Source organism: Panthera pardus, unplaced genomic scaffold (assembly GCF_024362965.1).
Source record: "Panthera pardus isolate Hobbes unplaced genomic scaffold, ASM2436296v1 HiC_scaffold_13, whole genome shotgun sequence".
NCBI classification, from domain to species: Eukaryota; Metazoa; Chordata; class Mammalia; order Carnivora; family Felidae; genus Panthera; species Panthera pardus.
The window spans coordinates 118,945,014-118,970,948 of NW_026526688.1; the positions used below are offsets into that span (position 1 = coordinate 118,945,014).

Genomic DNA, 25,935 nt, shown 5'->3' on the forward strand with positions numbered 1-25,935 from the left:
AAAACAGTAATATAGTCTTAGGAGAAAAAGTGTGAAAATAATGCATTTTCTCTTATTATTTGGGATATAGTAAAAAATGGAAAATAATAAGAACTAGCTCAGAAATGAAATACAGGCTATCACATCACAGAATAGTATTTTGAGAGGTGTCAGTAACAGAGTCCTAGTTTTTAAAAACACTCTTTTATTTGATAATGCTTACAGGCATAAAGTCAGATGACAAGCACAATGTATGTCATGTTGTTCTAATTAATGGTAAAAATTTTAACAATGGGAAGGGTGAAATGAGAGTAGAGAGCTTAAAATTCCACCTATTTTATAGGTAAAACAATGAAAATAAGATAAGGAGGGAAAGGCTAAATGACTTTCCACTCATGAGAATGGAATCAAATCGAATAAACAAAGGATTTATTTGTACATTGTGTCTACCAGGCTTTTGCAAGAGAAGGTGCCAAAGTCATAGCCACAGATATCAATGAGTCCAAACTTCAGGAACTGGAAAAGTACCCTGGTAAGCAACTCAGCACTTTGAACTTGGGATTCACAATCTACAAGGTATTATAAAGCAATATTGTTCACATGTTGAAAGAAAATTCCTTAGCTGCTCGGTTCTGCTGGCCTTTTTTAGAGCCTTTTTCTCTGCTATGACGCCTATATTCTGTGTGGGGCTCCTGGGCAGCTCAGTCAGTTAAGCATCTGACTCTCGATTTCAGCTCAGGTCATGATCTCATGATTTGTGATACCGAGCCCTATGTTGGGCTCTATGCTGACAGCACAGAACCTGCTTGGGATTCCCTCTCCCTTTTTCTCTGCCCCTCTTCCTCTTGCATTCTCCCTCTCTCTATTTTTCCCTCTCTCAAAATAAATAAACGTTTTTTAAAAATCTGTATTCTGTGAACCTACAGACAAAAATCTATACATTTAAATGTATAAACAAAATTTTAAGATGTATGCTTAAATTTTTTTTATTTAGCCAAAATGTTGAAGGATTCAGTACTCAATTATAAAATTACATGTGAAAATTTAATAGTTGTTAACTTTTTTTTTTTAATTTTTTTTTTTTAACATTTATTTATTTTTGAGACAGAGAGAGACAAAGCATGAATGGGGGAGGGGCAGAGAGAGAGGGAGACACAGAATCGGAAGCAGGCTCCAGGCTCTGAGCCATCAGCCCAGAGCCTGACGTGGGGCTCGAACTCACAGACCGCGAGATCGTGACCTGAGCTGAAGTCGGACGCTCAACCGACTGAGCCACCCAGGCGCCCCTAACTTTTTTTTTTAAGTAAGCTTTCGTCAATGGTGAGCTTGAACTCACAACCTAAGGTCAAGAGTCACATGCTCCACCGACTGAGCCAGCCAGGTGCCCCTGTTACGTTAACTTTTGATGATGACTTTCCACTTCTCTGCCTCCCTCTGGGGGAGACGCTGTCCAATAGAAACATGACATGAGCCATATGTGCAAGTGTAAATTTTCTTAGTGGCTACATTTAAAAAGTAAAAAGATACAGGTGAAATTAATTTTAATAATGTATTTTAATTAATTCAATGTATCCAAAATATTATAATTTTAACATATGCAATTGTAAAACATTACAATAGAAAATTTTACATTTTTTACACTAAATCTCTGAAATCCATGTGTATTTTACATTTACAGCACATTTCAGTTCAGACTAGCTGCATTTCCCATCCATGCTTAGTAGCCAGCCACATGTGGCTAGTGGCCACCATATTGGAGACAGCTCAGCCTTAAAATCACATGTCATGATCAGAAACTATAAGAGATTAACTTGTTCAAGTGCATATTGCCCCTTACTGTACCACACCGAATCTAACTCCGATGTCAAAGGGCTTTAATTGGCGTTACTCAGAAAGAAATCAGAACGTAGAACTCATTTCAAAGTTAACTGTTTCAGGGAAATAGAATAGGTTGCATGATCAAACATAATTTAGTTCACTGAATTAGTTAACTGAATTATACTGAGTTATCATTTCAACAAAATCTAAGGGAAGCTGCTGTCGTAGAAAAGCACAGAGGAAAGGAAAGTCCTTCTGAAACTCCATTCTAGTCCTCCCTTTATTTATAATCTTTCTTTTCTATATCCAAAAGGGAAGAATAGAATAATAAACCATATATTTTTTAAATCATAAAAATTATGACTGCTGCTTAATGAAAGCATTAGAGCATATTTTTTTAGTAGCTAGTACAGTGTTTCTGCTTCAGACCCCATGCCAACTCTCTCATGGCTAGTGTTTTCATCCCTTCTTGTGGCCTGTCATTTCTTCTTGGAATTTGGTCCAGAAATAAGTGATGGTACCTGTGATCCGCAAAGTCATTTCTAGTCGATAATAACAATTGACATAAAGGTAAAATGCACAAATAGAAACCATCTCTTATCCCACTGCTCCTGCCCTTCCCCCTCAGACAGAATTCAGCATCACTGTAGCAGTGATTCAACCTCTGGGTTGAAAGACGGGACTAGAATGAGCCCACTTGCAGGTATTGCTGCTGGTTTGCTGAGAAGCATCTACTATAGAGGTCAAGGTGGATCACCTGGCTGGCTCAGTCTGTAGAGCCTCCGACTCTTGATGTCAGGTCGGAAGTTCAAGTCCCATGCTGGCTGTGGAGCCTACTTAAAAAAAAAAAAAAAAAAAGATCGGGAGGACTTCAAGATTTTTACTAATGAGATTCTTAAGACTGGTAAGACCCTACTAATGGCCGACAATCCTGTGAAGTCTAACTGGACAAATACTACAGTCTTCACACTTCAGAACAGCTAAATCTTCAAGGCTAAACATTTCTATGAGTAAAGATAAATTGTGTACTTTGTTTTGTTTTTCAGGTATTCAGATTCGGGCCCTTGATGTCACAAAGAAGAAACAAATTGATCAGTTTGCCAATGAAGTTGAGAGACTTGATGTTCTCTTTAATGTTGCTGGGTAATTCATACTTTTTCATTTCACTGTCCTTACAGAAAGTTTTATATGACTTTTATTTAAAAAGTTTTGGTAAGGGGCACTTGGGTGGCTCGGTCAGTTAAGCATCCAAGTCTTGATTTTGGGTGAGGTCATGATTTCACGGTTTGTGAGATCAAACCCTGCATCAGACTCTGCACTGACATTGTGGAGCCTGCTTGAGATTCTCTGTCTCCCTCTCTCTCTGCCTTTCTCTGGCTCGTGCTCTGTCTCACTCTCTCAAAATGAATAAATGAACTTTTAAAAAATTTTTGATAATAAGGCATAATTGTTCATCATGAACCGTAATATATTTCTTAGGAAATATAGTTAGGTTTTAGACAAATTTTATTCCAAGTAAGATTCAGCAAATAAGACAGCCATAGAAGTGAACATGGCCTTCAGGCTCTGCACTGATAGTGTGGAGCCCACTTGAGATCCCCTCTCTCTCTCCCACTTCTCTCTCAGTCGCTTCCCTGCTTGCATGCATATGCACTCTCTCTCACTCTGTCTCAAACTAAATAAATAAACTTAAGGAAAAAAAAAAGTGGACATGGACTTGAGTCCTAAGGAAAATGACGGTCTACTCAAGAGAACTGGTATTAATCCAAACCTGTTAATCTTAAGGCTGGTCATAGGCTCACAGCAATGGACTGGCTGTGGACGCTCCACTAAGACTTATAAAATAAAATGAAAAACCATTTTCCAGTAGGTGTCTTTATTTTTTTTTAATGTTTTTATTTATTTTTGAGACAGAGAGAAACAGAGCATGAGCAGGGGAGGGGCAGAGAGGAAGACACAGAATCTGAAGCAGGCTCCGGGCTCTCAGCTGTCAGCACAGAGCCTGATGCGGGGCTTGAACCACGAACTGTGAGATCATGACCTGAGTCAAAGTCGGACACTTAACCAACTGAGCCACCCAGGCGCCCCTCCAGTAGGTGTCTTTAAAGCAAAATATATTTACCAGAAACCAAGTACTCAGCTTATTGAAATGCAGGTGTTCCCAATTTTTTGGCATGGCATTCTAGCAACTCCTTTACACATCCCAAGCCCAGTGTTTCTTACTGGGACAATGAATTCCACCCAGCAAAAGAAGTTTCCGTGTTGCATCTCTGTATAGAGCACAAAGAGAATGGCTTAATTGAACTTACGCAGATGATACCAAACGTGCTGAACTGTGTATGAATGAGGAGAGGCTGGAACTGGAGCAGCTCATGCTGGGACTTTCCCTGCTCAGGCGAGACAGTAGAGATGAGGACAGCCGAGGTTTACACAGGAACTAAGTGACATTCCACTTTTCTTATGTTCTGTTGTATTTGTACTGCCGCATTGATGGAAAAATTCCAGAGCCTTCTAATACATTTTTGTTCTTCCTAATCATTATGTTTCTGCACCAAAAAAATGTGTGTGGGGGCGCCTGGGTGGCTCAGTTGGTTAAGCGTCTGACTTCAGCTCAGGTCACGATCTCACGGTCCGCGAGTTCGAGCCCCACATCGGGCTCTGGGCTGATGGCTCAGAGCCTGGGTCCTGCTTCCAATTCTGTGTCTCCCTCTCTCTCTCTCTCTCTCTCTCTCTCTCTCTCTCTCTCTGCCCCTCCTCCATTCATGCTCTGTCTCTCTCTGTCTCAAAAATAAATAAACTTAAAAAAAAAAAAATGTGTGTGTGTGTGTGTGTATGTGTGTGTATATATATATATATATATATATATATATATATATATATAGTTTGTCATAGGTTACACTGTGTGGATATTAAACCAACAATTTATGACAATCTGCTACATAAATAAACTGCTCATCCCTTACATGAGAATATACTCAGAGCCATGACAAAAAAATCAGTTAGCAGAACTGGTTTTTGAATATCTATGTATTAAATTCTCAGCAAGGTAAGGGATATAGAAATAGAGCGTGGGTTCCTGCTGTCATACGAAGGATGAGAAGGTTATTTAAGAGTGTGACTTGAGGGGCACCTGGGTGGCTCAGTCGGTTAAGCGTCCAACTTCAGCTCAGGTCAGGATCTCACAGCTCGTGAGTTTGAGCCCCGCATCGAGCTATGTGCTGACAGCTCAGAGCCTGGAGCCTCCTTCAGATTCTCGGTCTCCCTCTCTTTGTCCCTCCTCTGTTTGCACTCTCTCTCAAAAACAAATAAACACTAAAAAATATTTTTTTAAAAAGAAGAGTGTGACTGGAAAAGAAGTGAAAGTTGCTTTAAGAGTTTTGTTTTGTTCTGCTTTGTTTACTCAATATGTTAGAACTGTATGATAGCGATATTACTTTGCTACCCTGAGATGTTGAGACAATGGTTTTCCCTTGCAATTTGATTTCCCTTTGAAAATGTTAAATCTATGCCACCTGAGGGCACTGTTGCTTATGAAATAGGAGTCGGGGCGAGTATCATATTCTCATTTGTTTGTGATATTGTTTTTGCTATTTCCTGTGCACTTGCCATAGAGCTTCTTATGTTTGGTGGCCCCAAGCCTTTGCCTTTCTTTCAAAAGAAGGATGTTGTTTTCCAATAAATTTGTTTAGCTTAAGCTGTTGGATACTTACTAACTTAATGTACTAAGTGTTACTATGAATTGCTAAAATCTTCATAAGGTCTAAGTCAATAAATGACAATATAAAATGATAAGGAAGTACAATAGAAATCCTAAATGATCATTTTTCCCCACTGATTAATCCCTCTTCCAGTTTTGTCCATCATGGAACCATCCTGGACTGTGAGGAGAAGGACTGGGACTTCTCAATGAATCTCAATGTCCGCAGCATGTACCTGATGATCAAGGCATTTCTTCCTAAAGTAAGGACCACCATCACTATGATAAGTAGGTCTCCACACTGGGCATCCAGAAAGGGTCCTTACCTTTCTGTTCTGAAGAGTGACAGTAGCTACCACAATGACTAACCCATACTGAACATTTATATCAAGACACTTAATACAAACTCACTTAACCTTCCAGTTAAGAAATATTCAAGAAGTATTAAGAACTTTCTTTATGCAAGTCTCCATTCTGAGTGCAGAAGACTCATCAGAAAAACAAGTCCCTTCTATGAGAGAGATCTCATTTTTGGGGAGTGAGACAGGATAACATAATTAAATAAACATATAACTCAGGGAGTGGTTAGAAGTACTATGAAGAAGGAGCACCTGGGTGGCTTAGTAGGTTGAGTGTCTAAATCTTGATTTCACCTCAGGTCGTGATCTCATGGTTCATGAGTTTGAGCCCCACTTCGGGCTCTGCACTGACAGCGTGGGGCCTGCTGGGAATTCTCTGTCTCCCTCTCTCTCTGCCCCTTCCCTGCTCATGCTTGCTCACTCTCTCTCAAAAATAAATACACTTAAAAAAAAAAGTGCTAGGAAGAAAAAGAAGCTAGGATATCAATAAAGTCCAGGGTGCCTCACTGATAAGCTGAAATTTTCATGGAGGTCCAAGTGAAATGAGGGAGCTAACCATTGAGGTATATGAGGAAGAGGGTCCCAGAGAGAGGGATAGCAAGGAGGCACATGGGACCAGAAGAATGGGATAAGGTAGGTACTACTTTATCGCATCCACTGTACAGAGGATAAAACTGGGAGGTGAGGTAACCTGCCCAAGGTCACATAACTAGCAAGTGGTTAGAGCCAGGATTTGACCCCTGGAGGTTAGGCCCCTTCTTGAATTTCATTGTCTAGGCATATGCTGTCAGATGGATGTACCTCATTGCTTTTCTGTTCCTTGAGTATTCTTCTTGCACTCCTGTTTTTAACTGAGCCACAGAGGTACCAAAGAGGTGAGCGACAGTGTGTGCTAAAGAGAGAGCATTCTTCCTGAATCTGCTACCCTGGAATTCCACAGCTTTTACACAACTCATTAATACTTTTCATTTTGTTTTACAAACAAGCATTACATGCCTTTTGATGAAAAGCACACGCTAGGCGTTCTCGGAGAGGGGAGTGTAAATGTGAAAAAGATTGAGTTCAGATGAACTTGTAAGCCGATAATGAGCACAGGCTCAGACAATGAAAGGGATTGACTGCGTACAGAACCGGCTCAGTCCAAGGCTGCAAACTGAACCCTAGTGAAATGCAGAGGAGCCATTCTTCTCTTCCATCCCGGCTGGATTAGATGGCAGACGTATTGAATGCTGCCAACCCAGTGCAGGAGAAGAGCTTTTTAAAGGCAAGGCAGGTCTGATGCTTTGCTCTGAACATTCAACATAATGTCAAAAAGGATCCCAGGTCACTTAGGTGGCTCAGTAGGTTAAGCATCCGACTTCAGCTCCGATCATGATTTCACCGTTCGTGGGTTCAAGCCCCATGTCAGGCTCTGTGCTGACAGCTCAGGGCCTGGAGCCTGCTTTGGATTCTGTGTCTCCCTCTTTCTCTACCTGTCTCTCTCTCTCTCTCTCAAAAATAAGTAATAAACATTAAAAAAAGAAAAAAAGAAGAAGGATCCAGGTGAATGTTGAAAGGAAAACTAGAAAAACTGACTTCATAACAAAGGAATTTGTTTCAATCTACTTGTTTAGTGCTTAGAAAGGATCTCTTAGTGGTTCCATGGGATATGGGACTAGCAAATTGTTTTTTTAAATGTTTATTTATTTTTGAGAGAGAGAGGGGTGGAGAGGGGCAGGGAGAGGGAGACAGGGGATCTGAAGCCGTCTCTCTGCTGATAGCAGAGAGCCTGACATGGGACTCCAACCCACGAACTATGAGATCACCACACAAGCCGAAGTCAGATGTTTAACTGACTGAGCCACACAGGTGCCCCTAGCAAATTTATTTTTAATGTAAATTTCATTTTTTTGTTTATTCGGAGTTCATGAGAATCTGTTATTTGGAACCCTGATTATTTTTTTGAAGCCTGATCCTTAACCTATGATTGGGAGAGAAGCCAAGGCTGTGGTAAAAGGAGAAAACTTAGATCATAGTGGGTAAGACTATCACATGTGCAAAAACAGCCTACTTCATGTCTGCAATGCTTGACAAATAATGAGTGAAGGGAGCAGGCATGGGGTATGGTCCAGCAGCACTGAAATTCAAACTTGTCAGTAAATGTTAACTTTTGAAATATCAAACACTAACTTGCAAATTAGTGAGTTTTCCTATAATTTAAAGCATCTTAACAATAATCCATATGAGCCACTAAACTCATTTGTAAAAAATCCCAAGAGATATTATTGACTGGGATGGGCAGTGAGAAGAAGTCAGTGCCACTTATTAAAGTGACAGTAACCAACCTGACCCTGGATTTCAAACTCTGGCATCACAGCCTGAACTCTGCCCCTACTTCACCATGTGCCGTGGGAAATGACACTTGTACTCTGTTCTATTTAAAATGAGGATGAGATGGGGTACCTGGGTGGCTCAGTCAGTTAGGTGTTCAACACTTGGTTTCATCTCAGGTCATGATCTGATGGTTTACAAGATTGAGCCTCACATCAGGCTCCACGCTGACATCATGGAGACTGCTTGGGATGCTCTCTCTCCCTCTCTCCGCCCCTCCCCTGCTTGCTCACTCTCTTTCTCTGAAAATAAATAAGCTAACTTTAAAAAAATAAAATGAGTGGGGCACCTGGGTGGCTCAGTCGGTTGAGCGTCCAACTTCGGCTCAGGTCATGATCTCACAGTTCGTGGGTTCGAGCCCCACATCAGGCTCTCTGCTGACCTCTTGCTCAGAGCCTGGAGCCTGCTTCAGATTCTGTGTCTCCCTCTCTCTGCCCCTCCCCCGCTCATGCTTTGTCTCACTCTGTTTCTCAAAAATAAATAAATGTTAAAAAATAAAATGAGAGGGGCCCCTGGGTGGCTCAGTCAGTTAAGCGTCCGACTTCGGCTCAGGTCGTGATCTCATGGTCCATGAGTTCGAGCCCCGCGTCGGGCTCTGTGCTGACAGCTCAGAGCCCAGAGCCTGTTTCAGATTCTGTGTCTCCCTCTCTCTGACCCTCCCCCGTTCATGCTCTGTCTCTCTCTGTCTCAAAAATAAATAAACGTTAAAAAAAAAAAAAGTTTAAAAAAATAAAATAAAATGAGGATGAGAGATTACACAATCCCTTCCAGACCTAATTGGGATCTTCTGGGTTCATTAACAATGATGCACATACAACAGGTTAGAACTTTCCAGGGGAAGTCAGGATTTGGAGTCTAGGCAGATCTGAAAAGTCAGGTGGTCAAGACATAGGAACACTTGTAGGAAATTTTTGATCATGGATAGACACACAGAAAACCGTTCCAAAACTGGAATATGAGTCAAAAGGCAAAGAACAAGCTGAAAATACTGTAAGAAGAAGTCAGTGCAAAATCCAAAGTCAGGGAAGTCTTGGATATGTGGAGGTTTTTCCCCTTTGCTGTATCTTAAAAGATTCTCTAGTACATAGAGATGCTCTAGCAAGTATTTGTTGAATGAATAAATGAATCTAGGTTGTCAGTCCAGGTAGAGGTGAGACATGGAATCATCAAAGAGCCAAGAACCCAAGGTCTGCCAGGTTTAAGAGCTGAGTTCAGTGGAGATAGAAAAGCTAGGTAGGTAGGACTGACTAGATCAACAGCTGGAGGAAATTTTCAGAGCTCTTTCTTAGCCCCTGCCTGAGCTTCTGGGAGGTCAGTCCCATATAGAATTACTACATACCAGGCACTTCACTTTATACTTGCCAAGTGATATTTGCCAGAGCGGGACGTTGCATGGGGAGCCAGGAACAGCATCCACACCGTACCAGCAGGTACTGAGCTGGTGTTGAGAAAACAGCGTGGAAGGGTGCTGAGCATGGACTGAGGGCTCTAGATCCAGCAGACAGACCTGGCTGAATGGATAGCACAAGTGTTAAGGGACAGCACTAGCACCTCCTAGGTGACTGTATTCCAAAGTTTTGCCTGAGGAATTATAGCATTTCCGGTGATTAGAGACTGAACTTACTTAGTAGCTCATCTTTATGTATTCTTCTGTAATGTATGTATTCTATAGGTATTAAAATGGATTATATATGACAATGATAGCTCAATGAAACTGGAACAAAACTAAAAATAAGTAAAAACAGATTATTTGCTAAATTGGCTAAGAAAGAATTATGTTAAGGCTTCGTTTCCAACACCATTATACTTTACTAATTTTCCTGGTCGTTTTTGTGAAGATCCCATCTCATTATGATCCTCTTTACCACATAGACAAACAAGTGGGGTTAAATATTTTCACCCCTACTGTGTCCTTGCCTTGATCGGGTCACCTCAGCCTCCCCTGTACCCTTTAATCCATCCAACACAATGCCTTAGGTTGTTGTAGATTCTCTGCTCTTGAGAACAAACAGTAACTAAGTATCAAAACAGAAAGTCAGGAGAATACCATGGGGAGATCTGCCATCTCACAGCCACATCCCTGGACCATCCAGTCACTCGCCCCCATCCCTATGCCTCTCTGACTGAAAGCTGCTGGAGAAGCTCACCACAGCAGAAGTGACTTCTCTCCCTACCCTGACTATTGAGACTCTTTTCTTTTTAGAAACTCGTTCTTTGCTTGACTTTCATGGCATAGGATATCCTGCTTTTCCTTCCTCTGTTCTCTGGTGGTGGTCTTCCACTTCCTCTCAGCAGTTGTTTTAACTCTTCACCACTCTCTGTGTCCACCATTCCCCCCACTCAACCTTGTTCTTTACAGCCATCCTCCGAGCTTCTGATGTCAATGAGAAGGTAGTGCCCATCGAGTAGGAATTCTCTCCATGTCTCACTTCTTCATGGGTACCCACACTCTTGCACATACCTCCATGCCCTGAAAGCACACGTACTTATTATACTAAGTATAAATGTATACGAAAACAATTTTAATTCATAGCAGTTTTTCATTTATATATTCCTTTACGTCAGGGGCAGGGCCCAGCAATCTGCACTTTAAATTAGCCCCTCAAGAGATTTTGATTCATCACAGTGTTTGACCACCTACTGTGTACCCTGTCTAGGAGAACAAAACAGCCCCAAACCCTCCTCTTCAGACCTTCACACTTGGAATGGGGGAATTCTGAGGGAGGTGTTCTTAGGAAGCACTGCCCTCGATGAGGGAGGCAGGCCTCACTTCATGTAACTGTTTACCACGTCCTGCCCTTACCACCTCAACCTCCCCCCGCATAACTCACAGACATTGCTGCATCTCAGCTTTTCTCAGTCCTTTCTGAAATCACTATATCACCTTCCAGTGGTCTCCTCTATGTCGTGCCACTATAATCTTAGAATTCCCCAAATCTAAACATGCCACTTCTCTGCATTAAGCCCCTCATTGTCACCACCACATTGCCTCCTGCGTAAAGCCCAAATTCCTAAATTTAGCCCCTGTTGGCCTCTGCAGCCTCATTCCTCCCACTCCGGGCATTCCAGCCAGACCCATCCCTTCCTCCCAGCTCTGTGCTAGAGGCTTTATACATGTGGCCCTCACTCCTTAAAACACCTTTCTCTTTTATTTTTCTGAATTACACTCCAGTTTTCAAAAATCAGCCCACCTCCAATGCAAGCTGGTGCAGCCACTCTGGAAAACAGTATGGAGGTTCCTCAAAAAACTAAAAATAGAACTACCCTAAGACCCAGCAATTGCACTACTAGGCATTTATTCACGGGATACAGGCGTGCTGTTTCAAAGGGACACATGCACACCCATGTTTATAGCAGCACTATCAACAATAGCCAAAGTATGGAAAGAGCCCAAACGTCCATCGATGGATGAATGGATAAAGCAAATGTGGCATATATATACAATGGAGTATTACTCGGCAATCAAAAAGAATGAAATCTTGCCATTTGCAACTACGTGGATGGAACTGGAGGGTATTATGCTAAGTGAAATTAGTCAGAGAAAGACAAAAATCATATGACTTCACTCATATGAGGACTTTAAGAGACAAAACAGATGAACATAAGGGAAGGGAAACAAAAATAATATAAAAATGGGGAGGGGGGACAAAACAGAAGAGACTCATAAATATGGTGAACAAACTGAGGGTTGCTGGGGGGGTTGTGGGAGGGGGGATGGGCTAAATGGGGAAGGGACATTAAGGAATCTACTCCTGAAATCATTGTTTCACTATATGCTAGCTAATTTGGATGTAAATTTTAAAAAATTAAAAATTAAATTAAAAAAATAAATAAATAAAAAATAAATAAAATGCTTTTTCCTCCCTGGTGGAGGGGTGGGGGGGGGTAGTATCAGCCCACCTCTTTCCTCCTCAGGAGCCCTCCTCTGAGTCCTGAAGCCTAGTTTGGTCCCTTCCCACCACCGACCCCTCTCTGTAGAGGTCTCCACTGTTGTTGGATGCTGGTTATGTCAGCACCCCCAGTCCCCTGGCAGCTCTCCTTAGGCAGAGAGTGTGTCATTTATCTTTGTATCTCCTGGACCTAGCACAGTAGGTGTTCAACAAATATATGTTGAATAAAGTAAGAACTTTCCAACATCGGGAGTACAAAGTAATAATTAATGTTCATTAACCTTCCATTCAGCTCAGAGTTTCTCCTTGGTCTTGCTGATGCTCCTGTGCCAAAGGAAGGCAGTAATCCCCCTGGGAAATGTTCCTGCCAGTGAGTGCGTCAGCATGCCATCAACTCCCAGCAGTGACTGGGTGAGGCTGTTAAGACGCTTAACCGTGCTTAATGTTAATAGCTAAGAAGATGGTTCTGCAAACCATAAGTAAATGCAAATCTTTTAAAGAGCTATTATTTTTATCTTGCAGAGTGGCATTTTTTAAATTTGTTTTTATTTTGGCAGATGCTTGCACAGAAATCTGGCAACATTATCAACATGTCCTCTGTGGCTTCTAGCCTCAAAGGTAAGGTCCGTCTTCCTCTGGGAATCACGATGCACATACTCCAAAAACTTTATGACCTATATGGGTTTTCGGAACAAACATAGCAGGGATTATAAAACCCACACGTAATTTCAACACCACTTTTTTAAAAAAATTGTTATTAAGCTCCCTTCTATCAGTCCTTTCTGCCTTAGATGTAAACCAATTGTAACAAATAAGTTTGGTTTCATTTGCCCTTCCTCTAATCTCTTCCAGTGGATATGGAAATGGAAATCAAGTTGGAAGAAGGAAATATTGACCCATTTAATTAACCAAAAAAGATGTATTGAACACTGTGTGTCCCTGCCCAAAAGAATTCACACTACAAAAGGAAGAGAGTCAGGCAGATGTAGGTCTTCTATAGCATGATAATATTACAACACAGGTTTGTGCAAAGTACTGGCACGATATGGGGGAGGGTAACAATTTGGGAAGTGCTTCACAAAGACGGTGGATCTGGGCCCTAAACAAGAGGTCAAGTTGAAGAGCCAGGATCGCAGTGCCATCTGGAATAATGTCAAATGTCACAGTCTGGCAGATGGGTTTGTGAGTTTAAAATGAAATCACTACTGCTGAGATAACATTCTTTCTCTTTGCAAGAACACACAGTGAGCCTGCATGAAGAGAGGAAGGTAGAGAAATGCCTCGGCCCCTTGACTTTTTGGTTTGGTTTTTGTTTTGTTGTTCTTTACCCTGATTGTCCTTTGGTGTCTTTTGGAATCTGCCCAAGTGTTCGACCAACTGATGATGAAAACCTAAGACCATTGCCGTACCTAAATGCAGCATCTCAACACCTAGGTCTCAACTGAGTTGGGCCAGTAATGATCTTATTTTCCCACACTCAGAAACTAGCCCCAGGAAGGGAGAAAACCTGATACCAAATTTAATTATTTCTTAAGTGTATTTATTTATTTTGAGAGAGAGAGAGAGGGTGAAGGGCAGAGAGAGGGAGAGAAAGAATCCCAAGCAGGCTCTGTGCTGTCAGTGCAGAGCCCAATGCGGGGCTCAAACTCACGAACCTAAATCGAGAGTCAGACACAACCGACTGAGACAGCCAGGTGCCCCCTGAATCAAACTTTAAAAAGGATGGCATGGGAGGAAGTATGACAGTAGGTACCGAGGACAGTTATTTGTGTTCCCTTTCTAAAGGAGATTTTTTTGTTCCTTCAATGGTTAAACCTTCCTTTCATCCTCAGGAGTTGTGAACAGATGCGTGTACAGTACCACGAAGGCGGCCGTGATTGGCCTCACAAAGTCTGTGGCTGCAGATTTCATCCAGCAGGGCATCAGGTGCAACTGTGTTTGTCCAGGTGAGGTAGGCACAAAAGGGCTGTGCACTTGTCCTTTCTGAACCCTGGTTCGCACTGTGAAACATATGCATAGAAGCTTGTTTACCACATGCTATATTGTGTCCTGTCATTAGGAAAAGCTCAAATGAAAAAGGGTCTCGGCTAAGATAACAGTCCAACGGTATGTTGGCAATGAGATTCTCAGTCATTAGGAATGAACCACAGATGCAAAGGGTTTAAATGGTATTCACACGTGTGTGGAACAACTCCAAATCTCGTGGCCAAGATAACTGACCAGAGTTTGGTGTTTTGGAGGTAGACCAGAGATGACCTTGTCAGGCGAAAGATGAAAAGTAGACCGTGTTCACTGGACCGCAGGAAGAAGGTAAGAGGAGCCTCCCAAAACACAGGGAGCTACTGAGTCTTATAAATCACCTGGGCTGACCCACAACCAAAAAGGAGAGATTAACACCTTCCTTTATGCTATAAAAAGGGGATCAGCAAACTATGACCTGCAGGTGTAATCTGGCCCGTCACCTGTTTAGTAAACACAGTCTTATTGTAACACACCCACACCTAGTTTGCCACATGTATGACTACAGGCAGAGTTGAGTAGTTGTGCCAGACCAAATGGTTCTCAAAACTAAGAATATTTCCTATCTGGCTCTTTACTAGGATGCATGCTGACCTCTCATATAAAGGAAAGAAGAAGAGAAGAACTTATTATTAGTAGAAAGGACATTCAGTCTGTCCAAACAAAAGCATTCTATAACTTATTTTGTAGGAATAACTTCCCATTTTCTTAATGACTATGGGTATGTCTATTAAACAGATATGCCCTTTCACCTGGTTCCACTGACCCAAAATGAATACAGGTTGCCTAAGAAGAATTATTAACTTCTTCTCTAAAAAGGAATTAAATATCACATATCCAGAATCAAGCTTGCTCTCAGTGGTTCACAACTGGTACTGGGGGGTTGGGGAGAAGCAGCATTTCACAGTTACGTATGGAACTTTTCAAAACCTGAAGTGCATGCCAGAACTTGGGGAAAGAGTTGATGGGGAAAATTGTGTGTAGTTTGGAAAGTTCCACATGAGATTTTTATATAATCCACCATGGTCTCCCCTCAGGTTAAAAAACACTAACTCATTAGTTTAAAAGAGGAATGTGAAATACCTTTCAAGCTACAGAATTTCCATGACGGAGGTATTCTGTTTAATTTTTCTTGGATTAGAAATGTAAACATAGGTAACACCAAGAAAGAAGAGGATACAGAAGAGACAGTTTCACTGGGTTTTAACATACACGCTGGTGATACTTGACTCTAGCTATTTCTGGTGCCATTTACCCAGTGGAAAAAATGGAAAAATGATTTGGAAAATGTGGTTGTTTTAGCAGCTGGACTTTTCAGAAGTTTGGAAAATATATTATCAACCTGTGTGGGACAAGGAACGAGCTGTGACTCATGAGCCAGTCACAGCAGAAAACCTGACAAGGAGTGAGTGTGTCTGGGGTAGTGCTGCTGGTGGTATAGTCACACTCTTCCAACACCAGCCTTGTGTAGACTGTGGCATGCTATGTGGTCCGTGCCCTGGATGCAGTAGAGTTGGGACAATGGAATTAAGTAGAAGGCATAGGCTTGCTCTATAGTTTCATTTAATAACCATTAATACCAGCCATATGAAAGACATGATGCTCCCTCGCCTGAGTGGTAGGAAGCTGTCAAAGTTGTATTTTAAAACTGGATTTTGAGGACATTGTTCAATGAAAGCTTACGACGTCTTGAGCATACTGTTGGTAGGACTGGGAACTGTAAGGAGGCTATGGACGAGGGAAGTGAGGAAAATATTACCAGAAGATGGGTACAAGGGAATCTTTGTTACACGGTTTCAGAAAGTTTATCAACATTATTGCCTGCAGTAATGTGGAAGGTAGAAAATGTTCCTGATGAACCAGGTGACCATTTCTAGTAAAGACAGTTTCTACCCTGAGTGTCAAAAGTTCTGCCCACTTATGATGAAATGTGAGAGGAAACAGGTAAGCTAAAGAAAGGGTGTAAACACAAAGGAGCCAGAACTTTCTGAATTTGAAGATTTCCACCCTCTCCAGAGAAATGACAAATGATGCTAAAATTAAGAAATGGTTGGGGCTCTTGGCTGGCTCAGTCGACAGAGCATACAACTCTTGATCTTGAGACTGTGAGTTCAAGCTCCAAGGTAGGTACAGAGATTACTTAAAAAAATAATTTTTTTTTAAAGAAAATAAATGATTTCCTAGTAAACATCATCCCTATGGCACTCTCAGGAGCAGAGGATATGACTTTAAAATCATTTTTTATGACCTTAGAAATACCATGTGGTTGCCCAGAGTACTGTCAGCACCCCCCACCCCCCGCCAAAAGGCCTTCTAAACAGAATTTACAGATTACAAAAATTGACAGAAACTCTGGGAAAGTTGCTCTGTAGGAGCTTGAACCAAGAGGGATTTTCAAATGTTTAGTGTCATTCTTACTTTAAGTGAGATAATTCAAATTATATTTTTTATGAGAAACATGAAACAGTGGTTAAAAATAGGAATTTGAAACCAATGAAAATAGGCAAGATAATGAAGAAAATGTCGAGCCATCTAATTACTGAGGACCGTGACAGGCATGGCCCTGTCTGAGGATCCCCAGAGTGAACCTGACAGCAAAGAATGGTTTGGGGATCATTAAGGCAACCTAGGTTCTTTCACTGATGAAGTATTTATATGGCTGTATTTACATCTCAGGGTTGTTGTGAGGAGTAACTGAGATAATACATGTAAAAGTGCTGAAAATCCATAAAGTGTCATGCAGTGTAATGTGACTAAAATATATCTTGGGGATGCTTGTGTGACTCACCCAGAGTCCTTGCCTAATGTCACAAAGAATTATGGTCTCTGTGTGTGTGTTTTTAATGTTTATTCATTTATTTTGAGAGACAGAGGGAGGGAGGGAGGGGCAGAGAGAGAGAGGAGAGAGAATCCCAAGCAAGCTCAGTGTTACCAGCACAGAGCCCGATGCAGGCCTCAATCTCACAACCATGAGATCATGACCTAAGCTGAAATCAAAAGCCAGATGCTTAACTGACTGAGCCACCCAAGCACCCCTATGGTCTGTGTTTTTAGAAATCCTAAACACGGAGGTGAAATTATCATTGTAAGTCATGGGGAAGGATTTCATTGATGTATCATGTGGAAAGGAAGTTTAAAGTTTGTCAACTTCTTTTTCAATTTGAGTAATTAACCAAGCTGAATGTCCCCCTTTGATTTAGGAACAGTTGATACCCCATCTCTACAAGAAAGAATACAAGCCAGACCAAATCCTGAAGAGGTATATCTACTATTTTAAATGCAATTAAATCTTCTGGTTGAAAAATGTCCTCTTCCTTACCTAGAGTAGACAAATTCAGAGACAGACAGAAGGGCGGCTGCCAAGAGCTGGGGGAGGAGAGAACAGGGAGCTATTGGTTAATGGGTACAGAGTTTCAGTTTTGCAAGACGAAGAGAGTTCTAGAGATTTGTTGCACAATAACGTAAATGTACTTAACACTACTGAACTATACACTTAAAAATGGTTAAGATGGTAAATAACATGTGTATTTTACCACAATTTCAAAAAAAATTTTTTTTAAGCTCTCCTCTTAATTTTTTTATTTTAAATTTTTTTTTTTTAACGTTTATTTATTTTTGAGACAGAGACAGAGCATGAACGGGGGAGGGTCAGAGAGAGAGGGAGACACAGAATCTGAAACAGGCTCCAGGCTCTGAGCTGTCAGCACAGAGCCCGACGTGGGGCTCGAACCCACGGACCGCGAGATCATGACCTGAGCCGAAGTCGGTCGCCCAACCGACTTAGCCACCCAGGCTCCCCAAAGCTCTCCTCTTTAATATGTATTTTGATCTGACACAGTATCTACAGGTTTTATTATAGACACAGTGTCTATAGGTTTTACTAGTTTGAGTAGCTTGGAAGTCATTCTAGTCCTACCTGGTCCACAATTAATGATATTCTCATGTATCATGTATCATACATGATTAATCAAGGCAGCAAGCCAATGGTAACTCTATAGATTCCTCTTGCCTCAGACTTCCTGAAGGAGTTGCAAGTGAATTCAGACTTCACCTCCTATCACTGATATCTGGTGTGGTTTCTGATCTCAGGCACTGAGCTCTTTCCTGAAGAGACAGAAGACTGGAAGATTTGCAACCGCAGAAGAAGTAGCTCTCCTCTGTGTGTATTTGGCTTCTGATGAAGTAAGCACTGTTCTTCCCAGGGAGTTCATTATTCCTCATTTGGCCACAATTTGCTTATCAAAATAATGTCATTTTAGAGAGTTGCAACATATATAAGAGGTTGCATTTACAAGATAGGGATAAATTCTAATTTAATTTGCTCAAAGAAAGGCCACTTTGATCTGAGCCACCAACTCTTCCTTATTCAACTCTATGTGTCACTAAATCTTGTAGCAAATGACATGGAAGATTGAAAAAATAAATTGCTCAATTTTATGAGAGACAGTTGCTTTGAAAAATTATAATTGGGGAAAGTCGAATTAAATGTAAGTCAAGCAAATGAACCTCCAAAATTATGAGAGCTTCAGGTGAAAGGGGGAGAGAGTTAACCAGATTTAGTTGTGTCTAGAATACACAGAATTGGCATTTGGTGTTTTTAGTTTTACTGGTGACTTAATTAGGACAATCCCACTGGCTGGTTTTTTCCTGTGAATTCTTGTTTATCACATATGGAAATCCCAATTCTATCTCATTCTGTTTTGCACCTATTTAGTAATCAATTTCTTCCTTAATGGCTATTGCATATTCTTAAATGGCATACAACTAGGAAAGCAGAAACTATAAGGTAAAGAGCACAAAAACACCCCCCTCTGTTGGATGTGTTTGAATATTACATGAGGAGGGAACTGCAGCATTTGAGATGAGAAGAAGGGGGGTGGGGGGGAGTAGGCAGGAGTGAGGAGGTGTGTTACTGATCTGTTAGCTCTTCTTTACAGTAACTTGCACACCAGCTAGTTGGTGAATGTAACAAATAGTGGTTGAAATGTTAGTGACCAAAGTTACCACTTCTCAGGACTGTTAACAACAGTTTTTAGTAGCTGGGAAATTGCTAAACAAATTACTAATGGAACAAGTTCATTGGCTTTTGTTGTTTCTCTGAATCTGTATCTGCAGAAGAGTTCATTTGAATTGGGGGGTACTGCTCATAAGCTAAATTGTCCTTGTTTAGCCAGAACTTAAGTTTACCAAATATTTGGAAATGTTCTGGTTTGAAATGTGCAATAAAAAGACCTTTGGACTTTTAGAGGAGCACCAAGGGGTCCATATGTATAACAGAAAGTTTGCTTTTTATTTTTTTTTTATTTTTTTATTTTTTAATATATGAAATTTACTGTCAAATTGGTTTCCATACAACACCCAGTGCTCATCCCAAAAGGTGCCCTCCTCAATACCCATCACCCACCCTGCCCTCCCTCTCACCCCCCATCAACCCTCAGTTTGTTCTCAGTTTTTAACAGTCTCTTATGCTTTGGCTCTCTCCCACTCTAACCTCTTTTTTTTTTTTTTTTTTTTTTTTCCTTCCCCTCCCCCATGGGTTTCTGTTACGATTCTCAGGATCCACATAAGAGTGAAACCATATGGTATCTGTCTTTCTCTGTATGGCTTATTTCACTTAGCATCACACTCTCCAGTTCCATCCACGTTGCTACAAAAGGCCATATTTCATTTTTTCTCATTGCCACGTAGTATTCCACTGTGTATATAAACCACAATTTCTTTATCCATTCATCAGTTGATGGACATTTAGGCTCTTTCCATAATTTGGCTATTGTTGAGAGTGCTGCTATAAACATTGGGGTACAAGTTCCCCTATGCATCAGTACTCCTGTATCCCTTGGATAAATTCCTAGCAGTGCTATTGCTGGGTCATAGGGTAGGTCTATTTTTAATTTTCTGAGGAACCTCCACACTGCTTTCCAGAGCGGCTGCACCAATTTTCATTCCCACCAACAATGCAAGAGGGTTCCCATTTCTCCACATCCTCTCCAGCATCTATAGTCTCCTGATTTGTTCATTTTGGCCACTCTGACTGGCGTGAGGTGGTATCTGAGTGTGGTTTTGATTTGTATTTCCCTGATAAGGAGCGACGTTGAACATCTTTTCATGTGCCTGTTGGCCATCCGGATGTCTTCTTTAGAGAAGTGTCTATTCATGTTTTCTGCCCATTTCTTCACTGGGTTATTTGTTTTTCAGGTGTGGAGTTTGATGAGCTCTTTATAGATTTTGGATACTAGCCCTTTGTCCAATGTGTCATTTGCAAATATCTTTTCCCATTCCGTTGGTTGCCTTTTAGTTTTGTTGATTGTTTCCTTTGCTGTGCAGAAGCTTTTTATCTTCATAAGGTCCCAGTAATTCACTTTTGCTTTTAATTCCCTTGCCTTTGGGGATGTGCCGAGTAAGAGATTGCTACGTCTGAGGTCAGAGAGGTCTTTTCCTGCTTTCTCCTCTAAGGTTTTGATGGTTTCCTGTCTCACATTCAGGTCCTTTATCCATTTTGAGTTTATTTTTGTGAATGGTGTGAGAAAGTGGTCTAGTTTCAACTTTCTGCATGTTGCTGTCCAGTTCTCCCAGCACCATTTGTTAAAGAGACTGTCTTTTTTCCATTGGATGTTCTTTCCTGCTTTGTCAAAGATGAGTTGGCCATACGTTTGTGGGTCTAGTTCTGGGGTTTCTATTCTATTCCATTGGTCTATGTGTCTGTTTTTATGCCAATACCATGCTGTCTTGATGATGACAGCTTTGTAGTAGAGGCTAAAGTCTGGGATTGTGATGCCTCCTGCTTTGGTCTTCTTCTTCAAAATTACTTTGGCTATTCGGGGCCTTTTGTGGTTCCATATGAATTTTAGGATTGCTTGTTCTAGTTTCAAGAAGAATGCTGGTGCAATTTTGATTGGGATTGCATTGAATGTGTAGATAGCTTTGGGTAGTATTGACATTTGACAATATTTATTCTTCCAATCCATAAGCAGGGAATGTCTTTCCATTTCTTTATATCTTCTTCAATTACCTGCATAAGCTTTCTATAGTTTTCAGCATACAGATCTTTTACATCTTTGGTTAGATTTATTCCTAGGTATTTTATGCTTCTTGGTGCAATTGTGAATGGGATCAGTTTCTTTATTTGTCTTTCTGTTGCTTCATTGTTAGTGTATAAGAATGCAACTGATTTCTGTACATTGATTTTGTATCCTGCAACTTTGCTGAATTCATGTATCAGTTCTAGCAGACTTTTGGTGGAGTCTATCGGATTTTCCATGTATAATATCATGTCATCTGCAAAAAGCAAAAGCTTGACTTCCTCTTTGCCAATTTTGATGCCTTTGATTTCCTTTTGTTGTCTGATTGCTGATGCTAGAACTTCCAGCACTATGTTAAACAACAGCGGTGAGAGTGGGCATCCCTGTCGTGTTCCTGATCTCAGGGAAAAAGCTCTCAGTTTTTCCCCGTTGAGGATGATGTTAGCTGTGGGCTTTTCATAAATGGCTTTTATGATCTTTAAGTATGTTCCTTCTATCCCGACTTTCTCAAGGGTTTTTATTAAGAAAGGGTGCTGGATTTTGTCAAAGGCCTTTTCTGCATCGATTGACAGAATCATATGGTTCTTCTCTTTTTTTTTTTGTTAATGTGATGTATCACGTTGATCGATTTGCGAATGTTGAACCAGCCCTGCATCCCAGGAATGAATCCCACTTGATCATGGTGAATAATTCTTTTTATATGCTGTTGAATTCGATTTGCTAGTATCTTATTGAGAATTTTTGCATCCATATTCATCAGAGATATTGGCCTGTAGTTCTCTTTTTTTACTGGGTCTCTGTCTGGTTTAGGAATCAAAGTAATACTGGCTTCATAGAATGAGTCTGGAAGTTTTCCTTCCCTTTCTATTTCTTGGAATAGCTTGAGAAGTATAGGTATTATCTCTGCTTTAAACGTCTGGTAGAACTCCCCTGGGAAGCCATCTGGTCCTGGACTCTTATTTGTTGGGAGATTTTTGATAACCGATTCAATTTCTTCGCTGGTTATGGGTCTGTTCAAGCTTTCTATTTCCTCCTGATTGAGTTTTGGAAGAGTGTGGGTGTTTAGGAATTTGTCCATTTCTTCCAGGTTGTCTAATTTGTTGGCATATAATTTTTCATAGTATTCCCTGATAATTGTATCTCTGAGGGATTGGTTGTAATAATTCCATTTTCATTCATGATTTTATCTATTTGGGTCATCTCCCTTTTCTTTTTGAGAAGCCTGGCTAGAGGTTTGTCAATTTTGTTTATTTTTTCAAAAAACCAACTCTTGGTTTCGTTGATCTGCTCTACAGTTTTTTTAGATTCTATATTGTTTATTTCTGCTCTGATCTTTATGATTTCTCTTCTTCTGCTGGGTTTAGGCTGTCTTTGCTGTTCTGCTTCTATTTCCTTTAGGTGTGCTGTTAGATTTTGTATTTGGGATTTTTCTTGTTTCTTGAGATAGGCCTGGATTGCAATGTATTTTCCTCTCAGGACTGCCTTCGCTGCGTCCCAAAGCGTTTGGATTGTTGTATTTTCATTTTCGTTTGTTTCCATATATTTTTTAATTTCTTCTCTAATTGCCTGGTTGACCCACTCATTCTTTAGTAGGGTGTTCTTTAACCTCCATGCTTTTGGAGGTTTTCCAGACTTTTTCCTGTGGTTGATTTCAAGCTTCATAGCATTGTGGTCCTCTTCCGTGGACCTCTCGTCTGCGCTTGGCTCCGGAGACTCCGTTCTGCTAATCCTCTGGCGGTTTTCTGGGTTCTTTAGGCAGGTGTAGGTGGAATCTAAGTGATCAGCAGGACGCGGGGTGAGCCCAGCGTCCTCCTACGCCGCCATCTTCCGGAACCTCCAAGTTTGCTTTTTAAAAAACCTTTGGGGAGTTGATGATAGTTTACCTACAGTATGTGATTAGTTTTCATAGATTGAACTTTAAAATGTCTGTACTCATACTGTGAAATCTTTCCTTCCTGCATCTTCCATTGTGTCAGGCTTCAGATAAATTTAAAAATAAGAACACGAATTTAACATCTATGTTTAAGTTAAAAGATTTTTAAACCTCTACCACAAGGCTTACTTCAGATTTATTTCTTTGGAAAGTGCAAAATTCTGTGCAAAAAAAAAAAAAATAGTAATTTTTTTTAAAATTCCCCTAGTTTGGTACAGATTTGGATATCTGAAACTAGTATAGAATATTTTTTCATAGCTTAATAGATATAATAATTATTCATATAAATTTTTTAAACACATTTACTGTGCCTCAGCTTCTGACAACACCTATGTATTTTTATCAACTAAAAATACAATATCTTCCACAAAAAATTCTGTTTGGTAATTAACACAACCACTTTATGACTAACACACTTGACGACATTCAAAAGTTTATTAATGGCATAAAACTCAGCTGCTTTAGAATAGTTCTGAATTTCAAAATGAAAATGTACTGTTTTAGCTTATACTTTATCCTAATTTAGGGAATGGCTGCATATCACTGAGCTTAATTTTCTGATTCTGAGACCGAACATCTGCTTAGAATGTGACATGTGCTAAAACACTAGCCAGAGGCCAGGTAACTCTAGATCACAAGAACATGCAGCAGTTTCAGATCATCCAAAATGTAATTCAGATTTTTCCTAAAATCTATTTGTTATGGGAGATTTCCTGTTACCATGAGAGTACATTGTTTAGGTTTCTGAGTCATGGAAAAATTGAAGAAACACAACCTGTGTTAAACCTGGTTAATTGTTCTGTCTCCTTGTGTTTGTCATTGCAGTCTGCCTACGTAACAGGTAATCCTGTCATCATTGATGGAGGCTGGAGCTTGTGATTTTAAAATCTCCTTGCTGGGAAGGCAGGCTCTTCCTGTCCACAGTGAACCTGGTTACAAAGAAAACTCACCCATCATGTCTCTCCTATTAACAGCCTATTAATGAAAACAAGCCCTTTTTAATGATGTCTTTGCTCACAAGAGTCAGATTCTTTAAATATATTAATCTCTTTCTAACCTCTTCTGAAATCATTATAGGTAGACGACATAAAAGATAATGAACTCACTGCAAATGAAGAGGTTTAACATCAACCACAATTTGTAAACATATAAAATTAAAATGTGAATATGAAAAATGGAAGGTTTTTAAGAAAAAAGTATTTGTATTTTACTTCTATTTCCCAATATTCAAATATTTCCTATAATTCTGCTTGGTCTGTACATGGACTCTAATTTTAAAATTTTACACCATCATAAATGAACACAAGATAGGAAAGAATTTAGCTTCAGTGACTTACATTAAAAAAGAGTTTAGATTCAGAACTATATTGTTAATCTGTTATATAAAAGAAAAATAATCATCAAGTATTTATATTTAACAGATGTTACCACTCATAATTGAGTATTATTTTCTTAGTTTAACTAAAAAATCTTTATTAAAATAAATAATGATATTGGCATGGGCCTAAGAAACTTACAGTGAACCAGCAGTATTTTCAGTTTGAATAGATTAAGTGTAGATTTTTTTCACCAAATGCCAGGTTAACAGTAAGAGGACATGAAATTTAGAAACAGTCTCTGGATACATAAATATAAATGAATCATATAACAGGAAACAAAATTAAAGAAAATAAAATTTTCAAGGGATGGGTGAAATAGAGAATTAGGAAACACAAACTTCCAGTTATAAAAGAAATAAGTCACAGAGATGAAAAGTACAGCATAGGGAATACAGTCATTAATATTATAATAATGTTGTATAGGGACTATACTTAATCATGATGGGCACTGAATAATGTATAGAATTATTGAATCAATTATGTTTTACACCTGGACTTAATACAACATTGTATGTTAATCATAATTCAATAAGAAATGGTTAAAAAAAATTTTTTTCAAGAAAAAGTTTAAGCAAATTCATGGATGATAATTGTATAAGAGGTTATTAGGAAGTTTTTTCTTTTTATTTTAGGTTTAGGGTTTTATGTTTGTTTTTTACTTGTTGCTACTTCAAAAGACCAAATGGTATGATGCACATATAGATAATAAATGAGCAGTTCTTCTTAGTCTTTCCTCTTAGAAACTTAATTAACAACTAATATTAATATTAACAAGGAAAATTTTGAAATGGACATTGAGAGGATAACATTTTATGTGCGAGGAAGAGTATTATGTGATTGATGAAAAAAAGTTAAAATTGACAGCAAAGGATATTTTGACCAGCATTCCCAAAGAGTCCATTGATACAGGATTTGTTTTGGGGTTCTGGACCAGGTTTCCACAACTGCATCACAGAACGCTTGGTTTGTGACTAGACCAAGTCACCGGATATATGTTAGATTTTAGTATTCTGGTTTGTGAAATAAGGGAGCTGGGCCAAATGACTTGGGTTTTTGTTTTGTTTTGTGTTTTGTTTTTGGTGTATCATATTCAAAATGCTGTAACTTCTTATCAAGTGGAGTAGTGGAACAACGAAACTTACAAGTATGTTATGAAGTACTTCATGCTGTGAGCAAGTATAGGGGTGTATGTATAATTATGACAGATGAATTCTAAATAAACGATGAATTCTTGAAAATGAATTCTAATTAACAAATGCTTCTTCAGACTGCATTCTCTCATCTAACTATAAACTATAAAACATTATAGGGGCACCTGGGTGGCTCAGTCGGTTAAGCCTGCGACTTCGGCTCAGGTCATGATCTTGTGGTTCACGAGTTCGAGCCCCCCGTCGGGCTCTGTGCTGACAGCTCAGAGCCTGGAGCCTGCTTCCGATTCTGTGTCTCCCTCTCTCTCTGACCCTCCCCCATTC

General features: G+C 40.0%; 1 protein-coding gene across 2 annotated transcripts in view; it reads left to right on the forward strand.

Moving 5' to 3' along the window:
* The window catches only part of BDH2 (3-hydroxybutyrate dehydrogenase 2), a 28,653-nt gene extending 3,464 nt beyond the window's left edge, over window positions 1-25,189 (forward strand). For both annotated transcript variants that reach the window (XM_019416219.2, XM_053901373.1), the window contains 8 exons: window positions 433-511; window positions 2,844-2,940; window positions 5,649-5,757; window positions 12,671-12,731; window positions 13,946-14,059; window positions 17,333-17,391; window positions 18,222-18,314; window positions 23,910-25,189. In XM_019416219.2, the coding sequence (XP_019271764.1) occupies window positions 433-511; window positions 2,844-2,940; window positions 5,649-5,757; window positions 12,671-12,731; window positions 13,946-14,059; window positions 17,333-17,391; window positions 18,222-18,314; window positions 23,910-23,963 (666 nt within the window). In that variant the 3' untranslated portion in view covers window positions 23,964-25,189. The remainder of the gene's footprint in view (window positions 1-432; window positions 512-2,843; window positions 2,941-5,648; window positions 5,758-12,670; window positions 12,732-13,945; window positions 14,060-17,332; window positions 17,392-18,221; window positions 18,315-23,909) is intronic.
* The last annotated feature ends 746 nt before the right edge of the window (window positions 25,190-25,935 follow it).